Source organism: Saimiri boliviensis, chromosome 10 (assembly GCF_048565385.1).
Source record: "Saimiri boliviensis isolate mSaiBol1 chromosome 10, mSaiBol1.pri, whole genome shotgun sequence".
NCBI classification, from domain to species: Eukaryota; Metazoa; Chordata; class Mammalia; order Primates; family Cebidae; genus Saimiri; species Saimiri boliviensis.
In genome coordinates, this window is record NC_133458.1 from 92,697,586 (window position 1) to 92,718,845 (window position 21,260).

At 40.3% G+C, this 21,260-nt stretch overlaps 2 protein-coding genes across 9 annotated transcripts in view; one reads left to right on the plus strand and one right to left on the minus strand.

Annotated features, from left to right (window-relative positions):
• Positions 1-8,268, plus strand: part of NFE2L3 (NFE2 like bZIP transcription factor 3) — a 32,536-nt gene extending 24,268 nt beyond the window's left edge. Inside the window, exons 3-4 of the mRNA XM_039473046.2 lie at positions 4,363-4,446; positions 5,158-8,268. Of these exons, the coding sequence (XP_039328980.1) occupies positions 4,363-4,446; positions 5,158-6,381 (1,308 nt within the window). The 3' untranslated portion in view covers positions 6,382-8,268. The remainder of the gene's footprint in view (positions 1-4,362; positions 4,447-5,157) is intronic.
• Positions 8,269-10,381: 2,113 nt separating this feature from the next.
• Positions 10,382-20,781, minus strand: HNRNPA2B1 (heterogeneous nuclear ribonucleoprotein A2/B1). 8 transcript variants are annotated; one of them, XR_745816.3, is made up of 13 exons: positions 20,556-20,781; positions 17,928-17,963; positions 17,719-17,829; positions 17,412-17,558; positions 16,901-17,111; positions 16,656-16,757; positions 16,501-16,581; positions 15,959-16,021; positions 14,034-14,153; positions 13,656-13,778; positions 12,940-13,022; positions 11,504-11,576; positions 10,382-10,909 (listed from the first exon to the last, which is right to left on the minus strand). XR_745816.3 is itself a non-coding variant. In XM_074379628.1 (12 exons), the coding sequence occupies exons 1-11, from the start codon at positions 20,559-20,561 to the stop codon at positions 12,961-12,963; spliced, it is 1,062 nt and encodes a 353-aa protein (XP_074235729.1). In that variant the 5' UTR covers positions 20,562-20,781; the 3' UTR covers positions 10,382-10,909; positions 12,940-12,960. The 8 variants fall into 8 exon arrangements, 5 of the variants coding, with proteins under 5 accessions (XP_074235729.1, XP_003935192.1, XP_074235730.1 ...); XR_012512177.1 differs by having other exon boundaries at positions 11,504-12,783; XR_012512176.1 differs by having other exon boundaries at positions 11,441-12,783.
• Between the last annotated feature and the right edge of the window lie 479 nt (positions 20,782-21,260).

The window sequence follows — 21,260 nt, forward strand, 5'->3', positions numbered from 1 at the left end:
GATCGCACCATTGCACTCCAGCCTGGGCAACAAGACGAAACTCCCGTCTCCAAAAAAAAAAAAAAAAAAAAAAAAAATTTGTGTGCATATGCACACACCCTCCTCCAGGACCTTGCTAGCAGGTTTTACTAATTATGTTTGCCAAGGCAAGAGATGAAGAAATGGTGAACCTAGGAGTCCTCAACCAGCCACATGAACAGGCAGCCAGGCTGGGTTAGTCCAGGAGAGCAAGCCAAGGGCCAACCCTACAGCCAGGCATCCATGACATCACCTAAGGCTTAGGCTGAAATCTTTGTTGTCTCCTGGCAGCCTGGCTGAACCATTGGGATCCATGGTCCAGTCAGACTACCTCATTGTCTAACTTTACTTTTTTTGAGACACAGTTTTGCTCTTTTTGCCCAGACTGGAGTGCAGAGGTGCGATCTTGGCTCACCACAACCTCTGCCTCCTGAGTTAGCAGATTATACGCATGTGCTACCACACCCAGCTAATATTTTTAGTAGAGATGAGGTTTCTCCATGTTGGTCATGCTGGTCTTCAACTCCAAACCTCAGGTGTTCCACCCACTTTGGCCTCCCAAAGTGCTGGGATTACCGGCGTGAGCCACCATGCCCAGCTAACCTTACTCTTCAGCTGTAAGAAGTGTAGAAAGATGAACTCCAGGAGCCAGGCTGAAGGGATTGATTTTTCCTGCAATCTATGCTTCCCTCTCCTTTCATTTGGGCTGTTCTCTGTTTTTCAGCCCTGCTGAGGTCCTGCCCACAAGCAAGGCAAACAGATGCTCCAGAAATATCTAATAACCACATGGCACTTCTACCTGGAAGGCACACCCTTGCAGGTCTTGCCCTGATGGTTGTCACCCATCACCTGTTTTAGGGTTCTCTTTGCCCATCTTACCACTTCCTTGCCCCTCTAGTTTCCACCTAGAACCCCTTGGTGAAATCTAGGACAGGTCCCATAAATTCTAGATACTCATAAAAATCCATTTGGCTATCCCGGTGCAGCAATTGGTAAGAATAACCCAATTACCAATGTGGACATGTGCAGCTGCTTATGCCTATAATCACAGCACTTTGGGAGGGCAAAGCAGGCAGATGACTTGAGCCCAGGAGTTGGAGACAAGGCTGGACAACACGGTAAAAGCCAGCTTCACGAAAATTATAAAAATTAGCTGGGTGTGGTAATTTGTTCCTATAGTCTTAGCCACCCTGGAGGCTGAGATGGGAGGATCACCTAAGCCTGGGAGGTCAAGGCTGCAGTGAGCTGTCTCAAAAAAAAAAGTATGACCCAGTGTAGTTCTCCAGAACAGTGAACCAAAAATTAGCTAGGCATAGTGGTGTGTGCCTATGGTCCCAGCTACTTGCAGGCTGAGGTGGTATCACTTGAGCCAGGAAGTTGAGGCTGCAGTGAGCTGTCGTCATGCACTGCACTTCAGACTGGATGACAGAGCAAGACCCTGTCTCCAAAAAAAAAAAAAAAAAGGCACTGAGCTAAATTTCAGCTTCTTCCTTCAGTTTTTGTTTTTTGTTTTTTTTTTTTTTTTTGAGACGGAGTTTCGCTCTTGTTACCTAGGCTGGAGTGCAATGGTGCGATCTCGGCTCACCGCAACCTCTGCCTCCTGGGTTCAGGCAATTCTCCTGCCTCAGCCTCCCGAGTAGCTGGGATTACAGGCACGCGCCACCATGTCCAGCTAATTTTTAGTATTTTTAGTAGAGACAGGGTTTCACCATGTTGACCAGGATGGTCTCGATCTCTTGACCTCGTGATCCAGCTGCCTCAGCCTCCCAAAGTGCTGCGATTACAGGCTTGAGCCACCGCGCCCGGCCCTTCCTTCCGTTTTACGTGGCCTCCTGCCCTGATTTCTCTGGGGTTGACAGTATGTAGGAAATTGTTTCTCTTGACCATGTGATACATTTAGGTATTTTTTTACAACTCCTTGTCACATGGGCACTTTCTCACTGTACAGGTTTGTTGGGAGACTCCTGGCCCCACACCTGGGAGTATTTCCCTTCACAGGGGCAAATGTATCTCCACTGCAGCTGGTCCTTTAGGACTCTGATTGTTCAGTGGTACACATACATCTCACCTCTCCAGGTGGCTCTCTGAACCACTTGCTGGCCATCTCACACCTGAAAACATGCCCTTAGAATCTTTTTCAGTTCCCTAACTACAGCTCTTGAATGGTTTCACCTTTTTAAAACGACATTGCCATGAGTCAGCATATGTAAAAGTCAGGAGTCCTAGTCCTCTGAAAAAGACTAAAATCAGTGTTTAAATTGTTCACAAAGGAACAGTCTATAAAGCAAGAACAGACTATCATGAAAAAAGGAAAAGTAGATCTAGAAAAGAACACAAATGAAATTCTAGATATGAAAAAATGTACTCATTTTCATTGAAAATTCTGTGGAAGTGGTATGAACAGCTAAAGAAAAGGGCAAGTTACAAGACCTAAGAAAATTATCTAGTATATACCACAGAGAAGATGCACATTATGAAAGCAAAAATCTAAGTTACTTCTAATAGGAGTCCCAGAAGAAGCAACTATAAAATATGAAAGAGAAGCAATAGTTTATGGCAAAATATTTCCAGAAAAGTCCTCAAAGGACTACACAGAGCTCCTAACAATGTAAATGAAAACAAATTAAGTCCCAGACATGTCACATTGAAACATGAAGAACTAAGAAAAAAAAACTTTTAGATTACCTGAGATAGAAAAGGTTCATTATAAATTAGCACTGAGAACAAACTTACCAGCAGTAATAAATGCCTTACACAGAGTACTGACAGAAAACATTAAACCTGATACTTTTACCATCATTTTAGCATGAAGGCAAAATAATTCCATGCAGGCCAGGCATGGTGGCTCACGCCTGTAATCCCAATACTTTGAGGCCAAGGCAAGTGGATACCTGTGGTCAGTTCTGAGACAAGCCTGGCCAACATGGCAAAACCCCATCTCTACTCAAAGTATAAAAATTAGCTGGGCATAGTGGCACATGCCTATAGTCCCAGCTATTCAGGAGGCTAAGACACAAAAATCACTTGAACCTGGGAGGCAAAGACTGCAGTGAACTAAGATCCCAGCACTGCACTCCAGCCTGGAAAACAGGGTGAGACTGTCTCAAAATAGTAATTCCATGTGACAAAAACTGAGTCTTTCAGAATTTTGAGGAGTTACTTCAACTAGAAAGAAGCTATACCATGAAGACCAGGAGTGACAGATGATGCATAGATGAGTAATGGTTAAAGAAAAAGTAGGCCGGGCGTGGTGTCTCACACCTGTAATCCCAGCACTTTGGGAGGCCGAGGCAGGTGGATCAGGAGGTCAAGAGATCGAGACCATCCTGGTCAACATGGTGAAACCCCATCTCTACTAAAAAATACAAAAAATTAGCTGAGCATGGTGGCGCAAGCCTGTAATCCCAGCTACTCAGGAGGCTGAGGCAGGAGAATTGCCTGAACCGAGGAGGCGGAGGTTGCGCCACTGCACTCCAGCCTGGGTAACAAGAGAGGAACTGTCTCAAAAAAAAAGTTAAGTAGAGACCGTAAAAATTACTTTGAAACAAAACCTCATTCTGTTAGCCTGGAGCTGTCACTACTCACCGTACCCTCAACCTCCTGAACTCTGGCAATCCTCCTGCCTCAGTTTCCCCGAGTAGCTGGGTCCACAGGTGCACACTGCCACAGCCAGCTAATTTGTATTTGTAGAGATGGTCTTATTATGTTGCCCAGGCTGGTCAACTCCTGGGCTCCTGCTTTGGCCTTCCAAAGTGCTGATTACAAGCATGAGCCATCAAGCTGCCAAAATTACGTAATTGTGTAATACGGAGGGGCAAAATAAATTGAAACTAAAAATACTAGCCAAAAATTATATGTAAGATGTTTAGGGCAGGAACAGAGATACTAATTAGCTTTGGGGTTTAAGTATACATGTTGAAATATTGAGCACTGTAAGAGAAATAGGCTGGCTGCGGTTTACGTCTGTAACCCAGCACGCACTTTGGGAGGCTGAAGTGGATGGATCAGTGGAGGTCAGAAGTTTGAGACCAACCTGGCCAATATGGTGAGACCCTGCCTCTACTAAATACAAAAATTAGATGTGATGCATGCCTGTAATCCCTGCTACTCAGGAGGCTGAAGCAGGAGACTCCTTTTGAACCTGGGAGGTAGAGGTTATAGTGAGCAGATTGCCACTGCACTCCATTCTGGGCAACAGAGACCCCATCGCAAAAAATAAAATGTAAAACTTCCCAAGGAATACGGCTAAGAACCCAGTGTGGAGATAAGACCTGGTAATCCTTTAAAGATAAAGCCTAAAGCCCCAATCAGTTCAGTTTTTTATCCATCTTTGTTTCTCTGCAGATACATCTGAATGGCACAGATATTTCTCCCTCTCTGGAAGACTTACTCCAGTTGCTTTCATCACAGCCTGAAAATTCACTGGAGGTAATTGGAACCTTGGTTTTTATCCTCATAGGAACTTAACTTTTTAACCTGAATAACAAAGGAATGCTTATTTTTATGGAAGCACTTCAACCTAGAATTAACCAAGTAACCGAACACATACAGCATTCCTCTTCCTGAATAATCCCAAAGGTATCATCAAATATAGACCAGTCATGGTACAGTATGGAGGTTTATCAAAAAACCAAGTCAATTATGATGTGATCCCACTGTCAGGCATTTATCTACAGGAAACGAAATTCACATAAAGGGGCACCTGCACCCCCATTTATTGCAGCAATACTGCCAATAGCCTTACAGTGCTTTGTCTTTGAAACCTCTGCCTTTCAGACTACTTCACTGTAGCTTATTATCCCTAACCCTCCACACTGTGATTACCAATGGCTGGGATTCAAGTTGCATCTTACTATAAGGTAGTAAATTACAAGACCATAATATTAGATTCAATAACAAAATTCAGTCAGCTTTTATACTAATCAATCTTAATTTCTACATTATGCAGAATTATTTACTTCAAGTCTAAGTATTCTGATTAGGGCTCACATAACTGTATTGACTGTATTTTAACTCGGGAGTTAGTGTCAACAGCATATCCCTATTAAATACAGAGGAAATGACAAAAGTTGTTAGGTTATAGGACTGCTTCAGAAATAGAGCTATTTATGTTTAAAGTGTTTTTCCTTTGTTTTTCAGGGCATCTCACTGGGAGATACTCCTCTTCCGGGCAGTATCAGTGATGGCATGAATTCTTCAGCACATCATCATGTAACCTTCAGCCAGGCTATAAGCCAGGATGTGAATCTTCATGAGGCCATCTTGCTTTGTCCCAACAATACATTTATAAGAGATCCAGTAGCAAAGACTTCACAGCCACAAGAACCATTTCTGCATTCTCATACTACTAATCCTGAGCAGACCCTTCCTGGAACTAATTTGACAGGATTTCTCCCACCTGTTGACAATCCTATGAGGAATCTGACAAGCCAAGACCTTGACTTAAATATATTTGAGGAGATAGACCTAATGTCATTACTGGCCACAGAAAACGACCTGGATCAAATCGATATTTCTCAGCTTTTTGATGAACCGGATTCTGAATCTGGCCTTTCTTTGGATTCAAGTCACAACAGTACCTCTGTCACCAAATGTAATTCCTCTCCCTCTATGTGTGATGAAGGTGCTACAGGTTATAGTACTGACTATGACTTAGGTGCTGTAGGAGGCTACTACCAAGAACCCAATAAGCTTTGTCACGTGGATGACGACTCTGGTTTCCATGGGGATCTTACATTTCAACACGTATTTCATAACCACACTTACCACTTAAAGCCAAGTGCACCAGAATCTACTTCTGAACCTTTTTCATGGCCTGGGAAGTCACAGAAAATAAAGAGTGGGTACCTTGAAGATGCAGATAGAAACTTGAGCCGTGACGAACGGCATGCTAAAGCTTTGCATATCCCCTTTTCTGTAGATGAAATTGTCCGCATGCCTGTTGATTCTTTCAATAGCATATTAAGTAGGTACTATTTGACAGACCTACAAGTGTCACTCCTCCGCGACATCAGACGAAGAGGGAAAAATAAAGTTGCTGCTCAGAACTGTCGTAAACGCAAATTAGACATCATTTTGAATCTAGAATACGACGTATGTAACTTGCAAGCAAAGAAGGAAACGCTGAAGAGGGAGCGAGCACAATGTAACAAAGCTATTAACATAATGAAACAGAAACTGCAGGACCTTTATCGTGATGTTTTTAGTAGATTAAGAGATGACCAAGGTAGGCCAGTTAATCCAAACCTCTATGCTCTTCAGTGTAGCCATGATGGAAGTATCTTGGTAATACCCAAAGAACTGGTGGCCTCAGGCCACAAAAAGGAAACCCAAAAGGGAAAGAGAAAAGAGAGAAAAAACTGAAGATGGACTCTATGTCAACTACTCATGTTCAGAAACTGATTATTTGAATCAGAAACCGCTGAAACTTCGTATTATAGTACTGCTACTTGAATAACTCAGGCTGTTTTGAAGCTTACATGGACAAATGTTTAGGACTTCAAGATCACACCTGTGGGAAATCTGGGGGAACCACAACTTTTCACAAAATTGTCGTGAATACATTGTATACAAGATTCATCAACTTATGTTAATAAGATTTTCCACTTTGGCAGCCATCCTTTTTAGTAAGTCAATCACTTCAAAAAGAGCTAACACTGGGGGTGAAATTTTAAGAGTTGTTTCAGTTTTTAAAATGCAGAATAGCCTTACTACTTTGCTAGCACTATAGTGAGCTTTTCAAACACTTTTAATCTATTTAACTTATAAATTTTGCTTTGTGGAAATAAATGTATTTGTATTAAAAAATAACTTCCTATTTATACTGAAATCTAAAGCAGCAAATTTGCCTTTCATTCCCAAAATACCCACATTAAGGAATATGTGACAAACAGGCGTTGTAGTGATTTCCAAAACAAATTAAGTCAGACTCAAGCCAAACTGAAGTCACGTAGTATGCCCAAATAAGGCAGATCCACCCCCAAATACTTGACACACAGAGTACTATGTTGGAGTGCACTGAATACCAATAGTTGCTGGTAGTTTAAGCCACAGGCCTTCCTCCTGTAACCAGAGAATGGGCTACCTGCATAAACAGAACTCCTTAAGTGTATATTAAATGCATAAAATCTGACAGTAGTAAAGCTAGCCTGAAGGGATGGCCTCGTATCTTTGAATATTGAGATCTCACCAGACCATTAGAAGCCATATAAACAAAACAATAGTCAAGACAGTCAAACCATCTAAAAAACTGTTTAAAACAGGTAAAAGCTATTGGGGGGGGAAGACAGGTGAATTCGAAAAAATTCTAGAAATACTATCATCTGAAATGAAAACCTCACTTAAGTTCATTGGAACAGTGAACAGGAGATTGTGAATTTTGTGAAAACAATGACCTCAAGTTTGGGGAACATCAAAATTTTAATGTGTACTATTAGTCTAATGCTTACTGTCCAAATTTTAAAATGAAGGTTCTCAAGATATTTCTGCCACAGGAATTCTTGACAGTGTAGACTATTGTGTAAGTATCCTGGGCTAGGATGCAGTTTATACGGTCGGATTTTTATGATAAAATTTTGTTCCAAAGCCGCCATTTTGCCAGAAATGCTTCTAGATAAAAGTTTTTCCCCTTCAATGACTCAGGGTGTTCAATGATCATGTTTAGCATGCTGACAGGTTGGCTTTTTGCAAGGGAGTACTTTAGATGTCTTAAGCTTGATGTTTACAACTTAAGGACACACATAAAACATTTCAGTCCATAGCAGGAAGTTTTACAGTGCCAATTGTTTCAAACCTAAGTGCAGTCACATGAGCCCCTGCTTAACAGAGAGCATTCTTTAAGCCTCTATAAGGAACATACAGTACAGAAAATCTGTTTTCAGTCACTGGTTACTGAGGCTGAAATGCAGTGGTCTCAATCACAGATCTAGCCTTGAACTCCACCTGCCTGCCTCAGCTCCTAGCAGCTCAGATTATGAACCAAGCCAAGCCTTAAGTTTAAACCGTTAAGAAAACAAATACAGCACACACAGATTCAAGTAACTGCAAACAATATAAAGATGGTAGTGTCTGTACTGAACTTTGTCACTATATATAATATAGCATACTATTTACCCAGCTTTCTACTTTCTACCTGTATTGAGTAATACTATACACACACGTTATGAGATATGGTTAGATCATGTGGAAATACACGTTTCATACAAGGGGCTAGAGCATCCGTATTTTGGTATGGTGGTGGTTCTGGACGGATCCCCCCCCCCCCCCCCGAAAAAGGGACTTTAACTGATGCATTAGCAAGTCAGCTTCATAAGATCTAAATGACTACCGGCTGATTTCGCAATACAACCCCACCTTCACCTTAACATGCAGGATTCAAGGCATAAAAACTGGATGTGCTTGCTTTTCTATCATTGATAGTCCGGTTTTAAACATGAAATTCCACATTAAGTTTCTAGCGCAAACCAACTAGATGACAAAGCCAATGCCCAAAAGCTGACAAACTGCTGGCTAGGACTCTCCACATTACCTACCTAGTTGAGTAGTCTTGATTTTATGAGTAAGATAAAGACCCAAGTGGGACACTCTTTTCCAATTAAAATTCTCACTCGAGCATCTTCACAAGCATTATCAGATTTTAGGCCAATCGTATGAAACTCCAAGCAAACAAGGCCATCTAGATTTCTTGAGGTCCCCTGGTCTCAAAGCAGGCTTAGGTTCAGCAGAGCTTCAGAACACAAAACATCAGCAGCATACAAGTTTGTGATAACAATCTTCCATAAATGCACTCAAGTAGCTAGATCATTCTTTCCCCATCTAAATCTCTGAACCATTAAATTTGTTCTCTGGTAAATCCACACACGTCACTGGTTATCCCTCAAAGCCCCCCCAACACCCCCAAAAAACAATGTTAGTTTCATTACTAAAATAATGGAAATGTCAAAATTGTGTAGTCAACCATCCCAGTACATTAGTTCCAAATCTTAAGCAAATCTAAGCAACATGCACACTCCAGGTGTCCTGAAATAGATGCTTTCTACCTTTTGCACTTTTCGACCAACTTGTTGCCTTACTTTGTTAGCTCCCAATACCTAACGAGTATTAAGTCAAACTGATTTAAACCAATTTCTACCAAATTAGACTACATGGAAAACCTTACACAGTACATACAGTAGTCGTATCGTTTCACAGTAGTGCATAAAAACTTAGTAAGGGCACCTCGAGTGTGGTAGCCAGCATCTAACACAGTTCCTGATGATCCCTACCTGCTTGGTAATTATACCAGTGAATAGAACCCTCCCACCACATTCTGTAACCATAAAGGATGCAAGATGGCATGACTATATTTTAGTGTTCATTTTACAGCTTTTCTTGCTTGAGTCACTCAACAAGGGAAGCTGACAGCATTAAATTTTCACCCGTTAGTATGCCACTCTGGATAAAAAAATTCTACCAATTCGAGTTTTCGGTGATTGCAACCTTGAGGTTTACCGTGATTCAGTTAACTTGCTCCCAAACTGCTGACCCATAGATGAAGTCTGTTTCTCTAAACTGCTGTTAAAGTATTAAGTTGTTACACAGCCACAATATAAATCCCTAGGCAAAAGGCAACGTTTCTTCATTTAGGGCACTGTATCAAGGCTGTGTAAGAACTACCTTAAACTTCAAGAAACGGCTCAACACACAATACACACAAAAAATAAGCCTATGTTGAACATTCAACATTACCCTATGTTTCATTAAACCCTCCTTAAATCAATTCATTTCAGCCTATTGTCCATTACCTAATTCTCCCCTATTTGTCTGATATTCCCTTGACCCTGCTGGATCAGAGTTGCTATTTTGAGGTTGTGCATTATTAACTTGACGTATTTTCAACGTTCAACGTCTTTGTACATCACACCTTTTTAAACCTTCAAAATTAACTTTCTTGGAGTTGATCTACTTGTACAAGTCTAACTGATTAATTCCACTACTTCAAATACAAAGCTGCTTTATACTTGTTAGCTGCTGTTAGTTTGACTTACCTGTTAAGATACCTCAAATTATCAAACCCAAAAGAAATTACCATGGAATCAATTAACTTGGCCCTTATTTTAGTTTTCTTAATTCACATAAATGTCCAAATAAACAGCGTTATTTAAAAAGCCTTAAAAAAAAAAAAAAAAAACCCAGATACTCATATACAATAAAACTAATTGACATTTCACAATCTAGTACATATTTTAAGCCTCAGTGCCTTGCAAAGGCAGTTAATCTGGAACACTTAGGCAGGTTAATTCAAAATCCATGACTTTCAAACGCGAAGTACTGTTAAACGTACAAGGTAAAGCCAGGAACTTTGGGAGTACTCAAACGCTGAATATACAGTACATTAACGAACAGCATTTTATTGGGGACAGCCAATAATGTCCACAGTGCTCTTCTCATTTATCTGAAAATATTAAAAGAAAATATGCATAGCTTTGTGAAACTGCTTTAAAAATTTAGGGGATGGTGATCTTTTAGACAACCAAATGTTTATAGAACAAGATTCACACATTTTATGTGTAAACATTACACGAAATATTTGGATACAAAAGTATTTATTTTATAAACTTTAAAATAGAATTTTAATCTCTCTACTCACAAAACCTAATTTAAAAACATGATACATTTCTCTCTCTAGCCAAGTTGATGTTACTGTTTTACAAACAACACTCATTTTGTTACTGTTTTATATCAAGAACCTGAGCTAAATGTTTATCAGAAAACATTTCCCTTTTATTTTAAAGAGTGCTTTTTAAATGAAGGCACCAACAAGAACTACTTTCAGATGGTACAGAATTTCTTATTTCTTGAAGACTCTGTGGTTGACCACTTCTTCATTAGTTACCTGCAGCAAGACACCTTCCTGCCAAAGGAAAAAAAAATTATCTGAAGAAGTTTATATCATGTTTGTCCAAAAGAACCTAACAACTTCAGTGGTGGTCTTAGGATCAAAGAAGACTCACTGGTGCATATAGTAGAGTAAGCCCTGAATATCACATTCCTGTAAAGGCAATAAAGCCAGGCAATCAAATTGATAACTAAGCAATGAATCTTAACAGCCAACCTAAAACTTTCTCTTTAGGGTAAGACACTGAACTACAATGACCACATTTAACCCACCTATTTAGTACTGGATACATACAGGCTTCATAATGTAGACAGACACTTCACTCAAGTATGAACTATTATCTGAAAACAGATTCAACCATTTTGACGCTACCTTCTTTCAGTCTCATCCTGATAAGCAGTACAGCTAGAACCATAAATAGAACAAATGTCTTTAATAAAAACCCCTAGTTCATTCCAAATGTTTGATCCAAGAAATGTGAATACACAAAGGTGTAACGATGGGAAATCTCATATTTATTCAACTTGCAGCCTAACTTTTACCTACCATTTTACTACCAACACCACTGAAGGAACCAAGAAAAGCTTTATTAATGATCACTTGGCTTGCCTCAGCTGTTGAAATGAAGCACTTTACAGTCTTTGTGGCAGCAGAATATACTTGTCCATGGCTCATATCAATGCTAAAATTCCAGCAGGGAAAAAAATGATATGTTAAGCACCTGAATCTTCACATGGAGGGGGAGGGGGGGAAAGGAGGAAAAAAAGGGAAAAACAACCAAAATAATTTAAGTAAATGACAGATTGGAAAACAGGGTTTATAAAAATTCTCTTGAGTTTATAAATTGTTAAACTCAATTTATAGCTATGTTAAACTACTTAAGAACCACTATACTGAAAGACCATTGAAGAATATTAGTTTATCTTTTAGGGAGGAAAATTAAGAAAGGAAAAGTAAATAAGATCTTACCTAAAGAAGTTTAACTGAAGCTTAGAACTATTTTGCTCTACACCCTCAGCTTTCGTTGGCATCCTTATAAACTACTGTAGTTAAAGTTTTGTAGAAACAGCACAGTTTTTTAAGACTGGCTGAACTTAGTAGCCGTCAAGAGTTCTCTTGTACTAGACCTGTGTCCCTGAAGAGTACCTCGCTGGGGTTATTTCCTTTCCTTGCATTGAAGAAGCAGCATCTAAAAGATCTAAAAAGGTGTTTCTCCTTGCAGAGATATCCCTTAAGTTATCTACATAATTTAATCCTGATGAATTGCAGACAACACACTTACATCTGACCAGCATTTATCTTACACAAATATTAACAACAGCTTTGCAATGAACCTTAATTATACTACCCACTCCTTAACTTATTTAAAATAAAAAGTCTATAATTACACAATTTCCTTTAGAATTATTTTATTAAATCATAAATGTACAACAGCTTCTTAACTCTACACACGCACTTAAATTTTTTAAAGGAAAAACGTTATGTCTTATTACACCATGATCCTGGCTAATAGCTTTTCAAAACTTTGAGAAAAATCTTAAAAAAGGTTTCACATGTCACCTGAAACTTACAAATTTAACATTATCAAAGAAGGAATGCTTCTACACTCTTACAAAGACCACTAGAAAGAAACAACAATTAAAAAGCTAAGAAACTGTCTCAAAGGCATTTTTTTTTTTTACAATCCTTCCTCCACAGTAAGGTAATGTTATTAAATAATCCAATCCATTCACAAAATGGCTCTCTGCATCTGCTCTGGTGTCTTCTGCCATATCACTGCATATTTATGCATGACTGAGATAAGAGTTTCCTTAACATTGTTATTTCGATAACCTGAAGCTGTTCTGTTACCTCTGGGCTCTCATCCTCTCCTATTTATACAGTGAAGCCTGTTTCAACAGAAGTAAAGAGTAAAAAAAAAATAGGTTATGAAATTATCCATCTAACCAGATTTTAAGGAAAGATAACATGATCCTAAAAAGCTTTTACTCCTGCAGCTAGTTCTCCCAAGATAATAATAATTGTAAAACTCAAAAGCTACTTACCCATGGCAAAGAGGAAGAAGCTCAATATCGGCTCCTCCCACCATAACCCCCACTTCCTCCACTGCCTCCTGGACCATAGTTTCCTGTAATTGTTGGAACAGAAAGAGAAAACAAACTTAGATTTCCCGTATCGACCTACTACAGTTGAGTCTAAGACCTACTACAGTTGATTCTATTTTGTATCTATCAATTCTTTAAAACAAGCAGATCCTAACTTCTGCAGCCAGTTAGAATTACTTGGGAGATAAATTAGTCAGGTTTTTATTTTGTGGCTGACACTAGAGTGTCAACAAAGTGCTGGTCCTCTCACTATCGCTTGGACTGAGTAAGACTTTTTAAAAGTACATCAAGCACAACACAGAAAATGTATAGTCCTGCTAAAAATCTTAAGAGTACACTAAGCAATGGTTTGAATCATGGAGTATTTAACTTCAAAGACCCTCATACCATTTGCAATGCGGGTTGCATTTTTACTCGGCTGTTTATGAGGCCCTACCAGACACTCAGCTACTGAACATCTCCACCTCCAGCACCTCAATCCCAATTTGATGTTGTAATTGCTGGCTGAAGTATTTCTGGAGACTTATGCATTAAGACCAAACACGAAGCACTGCCCAAATACAAACTACTTAGTATGGTATCTTCCCTTTAAATCACGAAAGGCTAATTCTTTAACCACAAAAACGAACAATCTCAATTTTTTAATTATAAATTACCTCCACCATATGGTCCCCCCATGTTCCTGCTACCACCAAAGTTTCCACTCTTCATTGGACCATAGTTAGAAGGTTGCTGGTTATAATTTCCAAAATCATTGTAATTTCCACTTCCATAATTTCCTATAAAAAAAATTGGAATACTCGCATAATGGACCTCAGAACAATACAAACATTAAACCGATGATATATACCGACTATTCAGGCCAAAGCACCCACAAAAAGAAATAAAAGGAAACACTTATCTGTAACTTTTAAGGGCCTCCAGTGACAAATATTGAAATAAAAAACCAAGTGTTAAAAAACCATTAATTCCACCCCCAATTCCCAAATAAAGGATCTTATCAATTCCCAGATAATTGCCTGTGAATTTATTACCTCCTCCATAGTTGTCATAACCACCTCCGTAGCCCCCACCCTGGTTGCCATATCCAGGTCCTCCACCACCATATCCTCCTCTTCCTCCTCCATAACCAGGGCTACCTCCAAAATTGCCACCTATTATAAAATAAGCCTTTAAGTAATCACTTAATATTTTTAATGACATCCTTAACTGTCTCATCACATCAATTTACAGCTTTCTAAAAATACATGTTTGCATGTGTAATATACAGCGAGATCCCTCTAAAATAGCCTCAAGGGCTGAATACATAACCTTGGTAAACATTTGGTGGCTGGGGTGCCTACCCAGCCAAATGGATAACACCATGTCTACACTCTGAAAATACCTGTGTCGCCGCAGTTTTCCCTCAAAACCAAGTATCTTAAGGTTACCTTTTCAAAGTATCTTGAAACACTGCATGTATATTTTGGCTAACGATTGTGAGGCTAGACTAGCAGTGTGGGCTCAGGAAAAGTAATAAAGCACCTCCTCTTACTAGCCCAAAAGGTAAAAGTTTCTATTATGTCTACCTACAAATTACCCTATCTTTCTTAAAACAATGGGAAACTGAGGCAGGGGGATTTCTTGAGCCCATGAGCTCAAGACCAGTCATGGCAACATAACAACCCCCCCCTCCAAAAACAAAAAACAAAAAAAAAATTAGCCATAACGGTGGCACACCCTTGTAGTTCAGCTACTCAAGAGGCTGAGGTGAGAGGATGGCTTGAGGCCAGGAAGCCAAGGTTGCAGTGAGCCAAGATCACATCACTGCATTCCAGTCTGAGGAACAAGGCAAAACACCGTCTCAAAGAAGGGGAAAAAAAAAAAAAGACTCAACACTCCACTAAATATGTTCTTTACTGTATCCTAAATAGAAGTGGGTAAAGAAAAATTTACTTTCACGTAATGCAAAAGTTAAAAAAAAAAGCTTGGGGGCCGAGTCTCAAGTTACTTGTAGTTAAGTACAAGAATTCAATTTTCTCTAAAATTTTCATTATAAAAGGCAGGAACAGTGAGATACAGTGCTTAGTCATGCCTAATGAGTGGCAACACCAGAAATCCAGTTTATTACCAGTTTATAGTTTTAAATGTCCCTTTATTACTAAATCTGTCAGTGTGTATCACCCTTTTTTGTATGCCAGTAAAACTCAATTTTAACATATTACTTCACTCATGTTTAACAGTAGTTCACACTCGTATCTGCAGCCAGGAGCACACTAAATATTTTAGAAAACTTCCTCAGAAACCTATCCTGGGATGCTTGTCATCTAAGTGTTAAGAGTTATTTTGTATTTTTCTCCTAGATATATTCTCCCCCTTATGTTTTACTCTCAGTTAAATCCAGTATTCTGTATTTTTCCAGAGAAACATAGGACAATATATATATCTAAATCCTATTATTGCATATGAGACGTGGTATCGTTTTTTATTTAAAATGGCAATCTAAAGGCCAGGTGCAGTAGCTAACACCTGTAATCCCAGCCCTATGGGAGGCTGGGGTGGGCAGATCACTAGGTCAAGAGATCAAGAACATCCTGGCCAACATGGTGAAACCCCATCTCTACTAAACACAATTAGCTAAGCATGGTGGTGCACACCTGTAGTCCCAGCTACTCGGGAGGCTAAGACAGGAGAATTGCTTTAACTGGGAGGCCGAGGCTGCCATGAGCCAAGCACAGCACTGTACTCCAGCCTGAGAACAGATGGAAACTCCTTAAAAATAAGGGGGATGGGGGGCACTCTATTCCTTAGTAACTGCTGAGATAGCAAACTATAAAGAAAAAGAAATAATTGGACCACTATCACCCAAGCTGTTTATAAAGGATAACAGAAAATACTTAAAAACTGAAAGTATAAAGTGAACAAAACGTGCAACATGCTGAAGTATTAGTCACATAAACCAAAACGTAAAGGTACTGACCTCCAGGTCCTCCTCCATACCCATTGTAGCCATCCCCAAATCCACGTCCACTGCCATATCCATCTGTTAGGAGCCAAAAAACATGATTTACTATAAGCTATTCCGCATTACTGAACTTCTAATACTCATGTTTTCAGTTCTCTTAACTCCTCAGCACAGGAACCTCAGAAAAGCACACACTAGCGTCACCACTCTATTCACAAAACACGAAAGCATGTATCTCATTACCATCTAACTTTTGGACTCTTAACTGAACAAGTCTGAATTTTAGAGATTCCATTCCATTCATAACACCACTTGATGGGGCCAAAGCTTTTCTGATGACATTTTACAACATTAATCCAGATAAATACCATTAGAATTAATAAAAGCCTATTATTACCTTCTTTTTTAGCCAAGTCACAGTGGCTTGCCAGCATATAATCTATTCGAAGGGTCTTAGGGAAAATTTTGATTTAGGTTGCATTTCCTGTTTCTAATGAAAACCTATTATTTAAAATAAAAGCAATGTCATCCTTCAAACACTTCTAACTTGAACTTACCAGATCCTCCTCTAAAGTTACTTCCTGGTCCTGGTCCGAAATTTCCTCCGCCGCCACGAGAATCCCCAAAGCCAAAGTTGCCTACGATAAATGCCCCAGTTAAAGCAAGCACTTATATGAATAAAAAGCAAGAAAAAAAACAGAATTAAAATTACCTCCTCTTCCACTCCTGGAACTTTGAACTTCCTGCATTTCTTGTCTAGACAAAGCCTTTCTTACTTCTGCATTATGACCATTGATGGTATGGTATTTCTGCACTGGAATAAAAAATTGACTCCTTTTAAATTACATTGTAAAATCAAGAAACTCTAATAATAGTTTACCATTTAATCAAGTTACAGGTAACACACAAAATTGAAGACACGGTAAGAACGGTATATTTGTGGCTACAGACACTTACACACGATTTTATCCACTGGATCATGGTCATCAAAAGTAACAAAGCCAAAGCCTCTTTTCTTTCCAGACTGCCTATCAGTAATTATTTCAATGGTATCAATTTTTCCATATTCCTCAAAGTAATCTCTAAGGTGATGTTCCTCAGTATCTTCCTTAATTCCACCAACAAACAGCTTCTTCACAGTTACATGAGCCCCTGGTTTTCCAGATTCCTAAAACAGTGGTGGAATAAAAGTCAACCAGAGAAAACAAACATGATACAAAGCACCTGACCTTTGCACCACGCTTCACTTCTATCCATCTTATAATAAAATATCAGATACAAAGCAATAGCTTTTGGAGATCTAGTCTTTTGAAAAGTAAGTTAGCTTAAGAAGAAAATGGTCCAGAAACCCAAAACAGCTAACAAGTGGAAAAATCTTGAGTTAAAACTTAATTCAGGAATAGTTTCTGATGTTTAGCAGGGCAGCATTCTTCATGTTAATTGCACAACACAGTCATGGTTTGCTTACCTCTCTTGCTACAGCACGTTTTGGCTCAACGACTCTCCCATCAATTGAATGAGGTCTTGCAGCCATGGCAGCATCAACCTCAGCCATGGATGAGAAAGTTACAAAACCAAATCCTCTTGATCTTTTGCTTGCAGGATCCCTCATTACCTTTCAAAACAAAGGGGAAATTTTAGCATTTAATCTCATTATTGTAGTGAACATTCCTTGTATTATTTTTAATATGGTGATGTAAAGTTATTTCCTCCATGATTCACTTAACACACAGCTAGACGACTAGCATTTTGTCACAATTCAGTAATTGACGTACCACACAATCTGTAAGCTTCCCCCATTGTTCGTAGTAGTTCCTCAAACTTTCTTCTGTGGTTTCAAAGCTTAAGCCACCAATAAAGAGCTTACGGAACTGTTCCTTTTCTCTCTGCAAAGGAAAACAGCATTTCAATTTTTATTTACATTTTTCTCTTTGTATGCAGGAAATTAAATTCTTAAATATGAGGTGACCTGCTGGCAGAGTACCTTTTTCCTCTCCAAAGGAACAGTTTCTAAAGTTTTCTGGGGGGGAAAAAAAAAACTTACATCAAATTTAAACCATATGTTAAACTGCATATTAGTTGTGTTACACCAAAAAATTGCCTCAGCTCATCTACACAAGTTTCAAAGTCATTAATGCTTGATCTAAATTTACTCAACATTATCTTATTTTTAAAAACTTTCTAAGGAGAAATGAACAAATGTAGACCGTGTTTATCAAAAGATTAGAGCTTCTTTACCCAAAAATTTCAACCCTATTACCTAGAAACGCAGATTTCTATTTTAAAACAGCAGAAAATAACTCTTGGATCCTTGCTTATGAACCAAATTCACGACTCAAGTGTCTGAAAAGTACCATTTATTTTCCTTTAACTGCCCCCTCTGGTGGCGATTCTAAGTATCTCAGCCAAAAAAAAAAAAAACCTAAGACAAATTTTAGGTTTCTCCACATTATGCTGTTACAAAACATTTAAGCAGTCAAGATATGCATTAGAAATAACCTTAAAAATTACTCAATACATTCACCTGGCATAAACTCTAAGCAGTTTTTTAAAGATACTGAGAGGTGACGCTTACTGAACTTGATTGGCCATGTAGGAAGACACGGCACAAAACAATTTTCCGAGTTAAAAGGAAAAATCTCAGAGTTGAAATATGTTAATACCTGCAAACAAACAAATATGCTGTAGTACACAGCATTGTATTTTGGGCAGTTAAGGAAGAACGTTCAGTAAACCTGTCTTAAAAGGTAACTAGGTTAAAGACCTCATGCGAGAAAGTCATATATATCCAAGACCAATTGCTATGAATGCATAATGCAAACTTAAGAGTCACTTATTTTGAGTCAAGAATTTTTTGTTCCTAACAAGCATTTATTGCTGCTCTCATCCCAGTTCTACAGAGCTCTCCCTCCATCCACATGGTCCCAATTGCTTAAATTGGGTGGGGGAAAAAAACGTGATAAAAGCCAGTTTAGATCTTTTTCCCGTAGTTTTGTCTTCAGGACTCGTAATAATTAAATTAAAAAAAAATTAACTGAAAGTATCGAACTAGCTCCTATAAGACACATCTTTGAAATAGTTACTTGCCAAGATACATATTTCGATTTTTTTCAGCTAGCTTTTGTTAGTACATGTGTCTCTCAAAGTCAATTAATAATGCACATCTATAACAAGTCTTACAAATCACTAACAAAAAGCAAAAACTCATTACTTACCTCACAATTTTTCCAAACTTACCTGATGTCCACTATCGGTTATTAACAATGTTATTTTATAAACGTGCTTAGAGTCAAAGAAAATAACCAGGTAGACCCCCTTCGCTTGAGACCTTATGCTTATCAATGTAATGTTCAACCAAGATTGCAAACATAAATGAGAAAAGCAAGTAACAAGTTCAAATACAGAGCGGCCCAGGCCCAATACAATTTTGCACATCAATACACACGCATTACAGCAAGGAGCCTCTGAAGCCATGTTTTAACCGGTACGACTAGACAAAACAGTTTTCACTTTCCTCGTAATCGTTAATCTTCTATAAAGGTCCGTGGACTGGCCCCGTAAAGATTAAACTTTTCAGTAAAAATATCTTTTAAATGACTGAGTTCTACAATTTAAGTGGAATTCTTAAAGGGAGTAAAGGATTCTGACGCGAATATCCCTCCCCCTCCCCGAAAACCACCATTTTCCCTGCCACTCGTGGCCGAGGGCTTCCAATTTGTGTCTACTTCGCTGGGATTCATCTGCCTTATTAGTAACCGAAGACCCACATAAAACTATCACTCAAAGGAGAAGGGAAAAAAAAAAGGAAAAACATAAAATGGCTTATTTGTCCTATGGCTGGCGTTGAACCCGGCCCGATGCTCTGAGTGGTGATACCTTCTCTGAAACCCGGCCTGCGAACCCGGCACCACCCCCCCCCCACGCGCCCCGCTCTTCCGTGTGGCTTCCGAACGCAATGGCGCCATTTCATCGAGGGGAAGGCTGAGCGCCTTTAATGAGGTGCGCAGGACTCTAAAGATCCAAACTCAGAAAACACTCCAAATCCACCTCGAAACGATATGAAAACAACCCGAGAAGAGAGAGAAATAGTTAACCACTGCTAAGTCTTGATAAAGAAATCACACTAGGAGAATTAAGCGAGTTAAAAGAAAAACGCTAAGAGGAAGGCAAGCCATGAAAATGGCGGCCGCCAAATCCGGTTCCCCGGAGAGAGGGGGAGGGGAAGCTCCGCAGCCTCGCTCACGAGGACCCGCTGCCCGCCGAAACGCTCGCCGCGGAAACGCCGGAGCCCCCGAAGCAGCGTGCTTTAAAAAGGGAATAAGAATTCCCGCCTCCGCGCCCCACTTTCACTCCAGCGGGGCAGCGTCCGCCATGTGAAAGTTTCCCATCCCCCACCCCCCGTGAAGGGAAATGGCGCCGGGAGGCTGAGGGTGGGGAAGCTGTTTGTACGCTCAGGCCTCCGTCGAGACTGTTCAAAAACCTACAGCCCCACTGATACTGAAGCGGTCCAATTCCCGCCGCTCTCCCACGGAGGCGGCTGGCCGACTTCCACTGAGGCGCCAACGGCCTCGCCATGCCCTTTCCAATAACTCATTGATTTCAAACCCGTTACCTCCATCGCGGACTCAGTCGCTTCAGCCCGATTTCCCGCAGCCGAGCGAGATGAGAGAGATCTCCGCGGACGAACACGAACCGGACTCGTCCTGGCGCTGTAGTGAGAACTGCCGCTGCTCGAGAAACAACACCGCTAGAGGAACCTCCGCACGGGACCCGGCGCTGCTGCTACTGCCGCTAGAGCCGCTGCCGCCGCTTTTCTAGAACCTTCCCCCCCGACTAACGCGTCTTCCTCTACGTCAGGCCGTTGCGTAAACGCCCTAACCGCCGCCAATGGCGGGAAGGCTCTGCGCCCCGCCTTACGCCAAATGCGTGCTCCTCCCCACCTCGCGGCTAGCGACAGTGCCCGACGCTACTTCCGTAAATGCGCTCAGTGAATTGCGGAAGGCTCGAGGCGTCCGTGCTATTACCTCTCAGAATAGGGTCCCGCCCCCCCGCCCCGCCCCGCCCCGCCCCGCCCCGCCTTGGCGCAAGGCAGGTGAGAAACGGTCGCGCAGTTTGAAATTAACGCCGACGGGAGGAGCTTAATCCGCAGCCCGGAGGTCCAGCCCTCTCAACCCGGGAGGTGGTCTCTGCAGCTACGCCTTTGATACCCTCCTCCCTTCTCCCGCCATAAAAGTCTTAGTAGCTTTCCCTATTCGTTTTCCGTGCCCCGACTTAGCCCCTTCCGGAAACACCCGAATCAACTTATAATCAAATTACT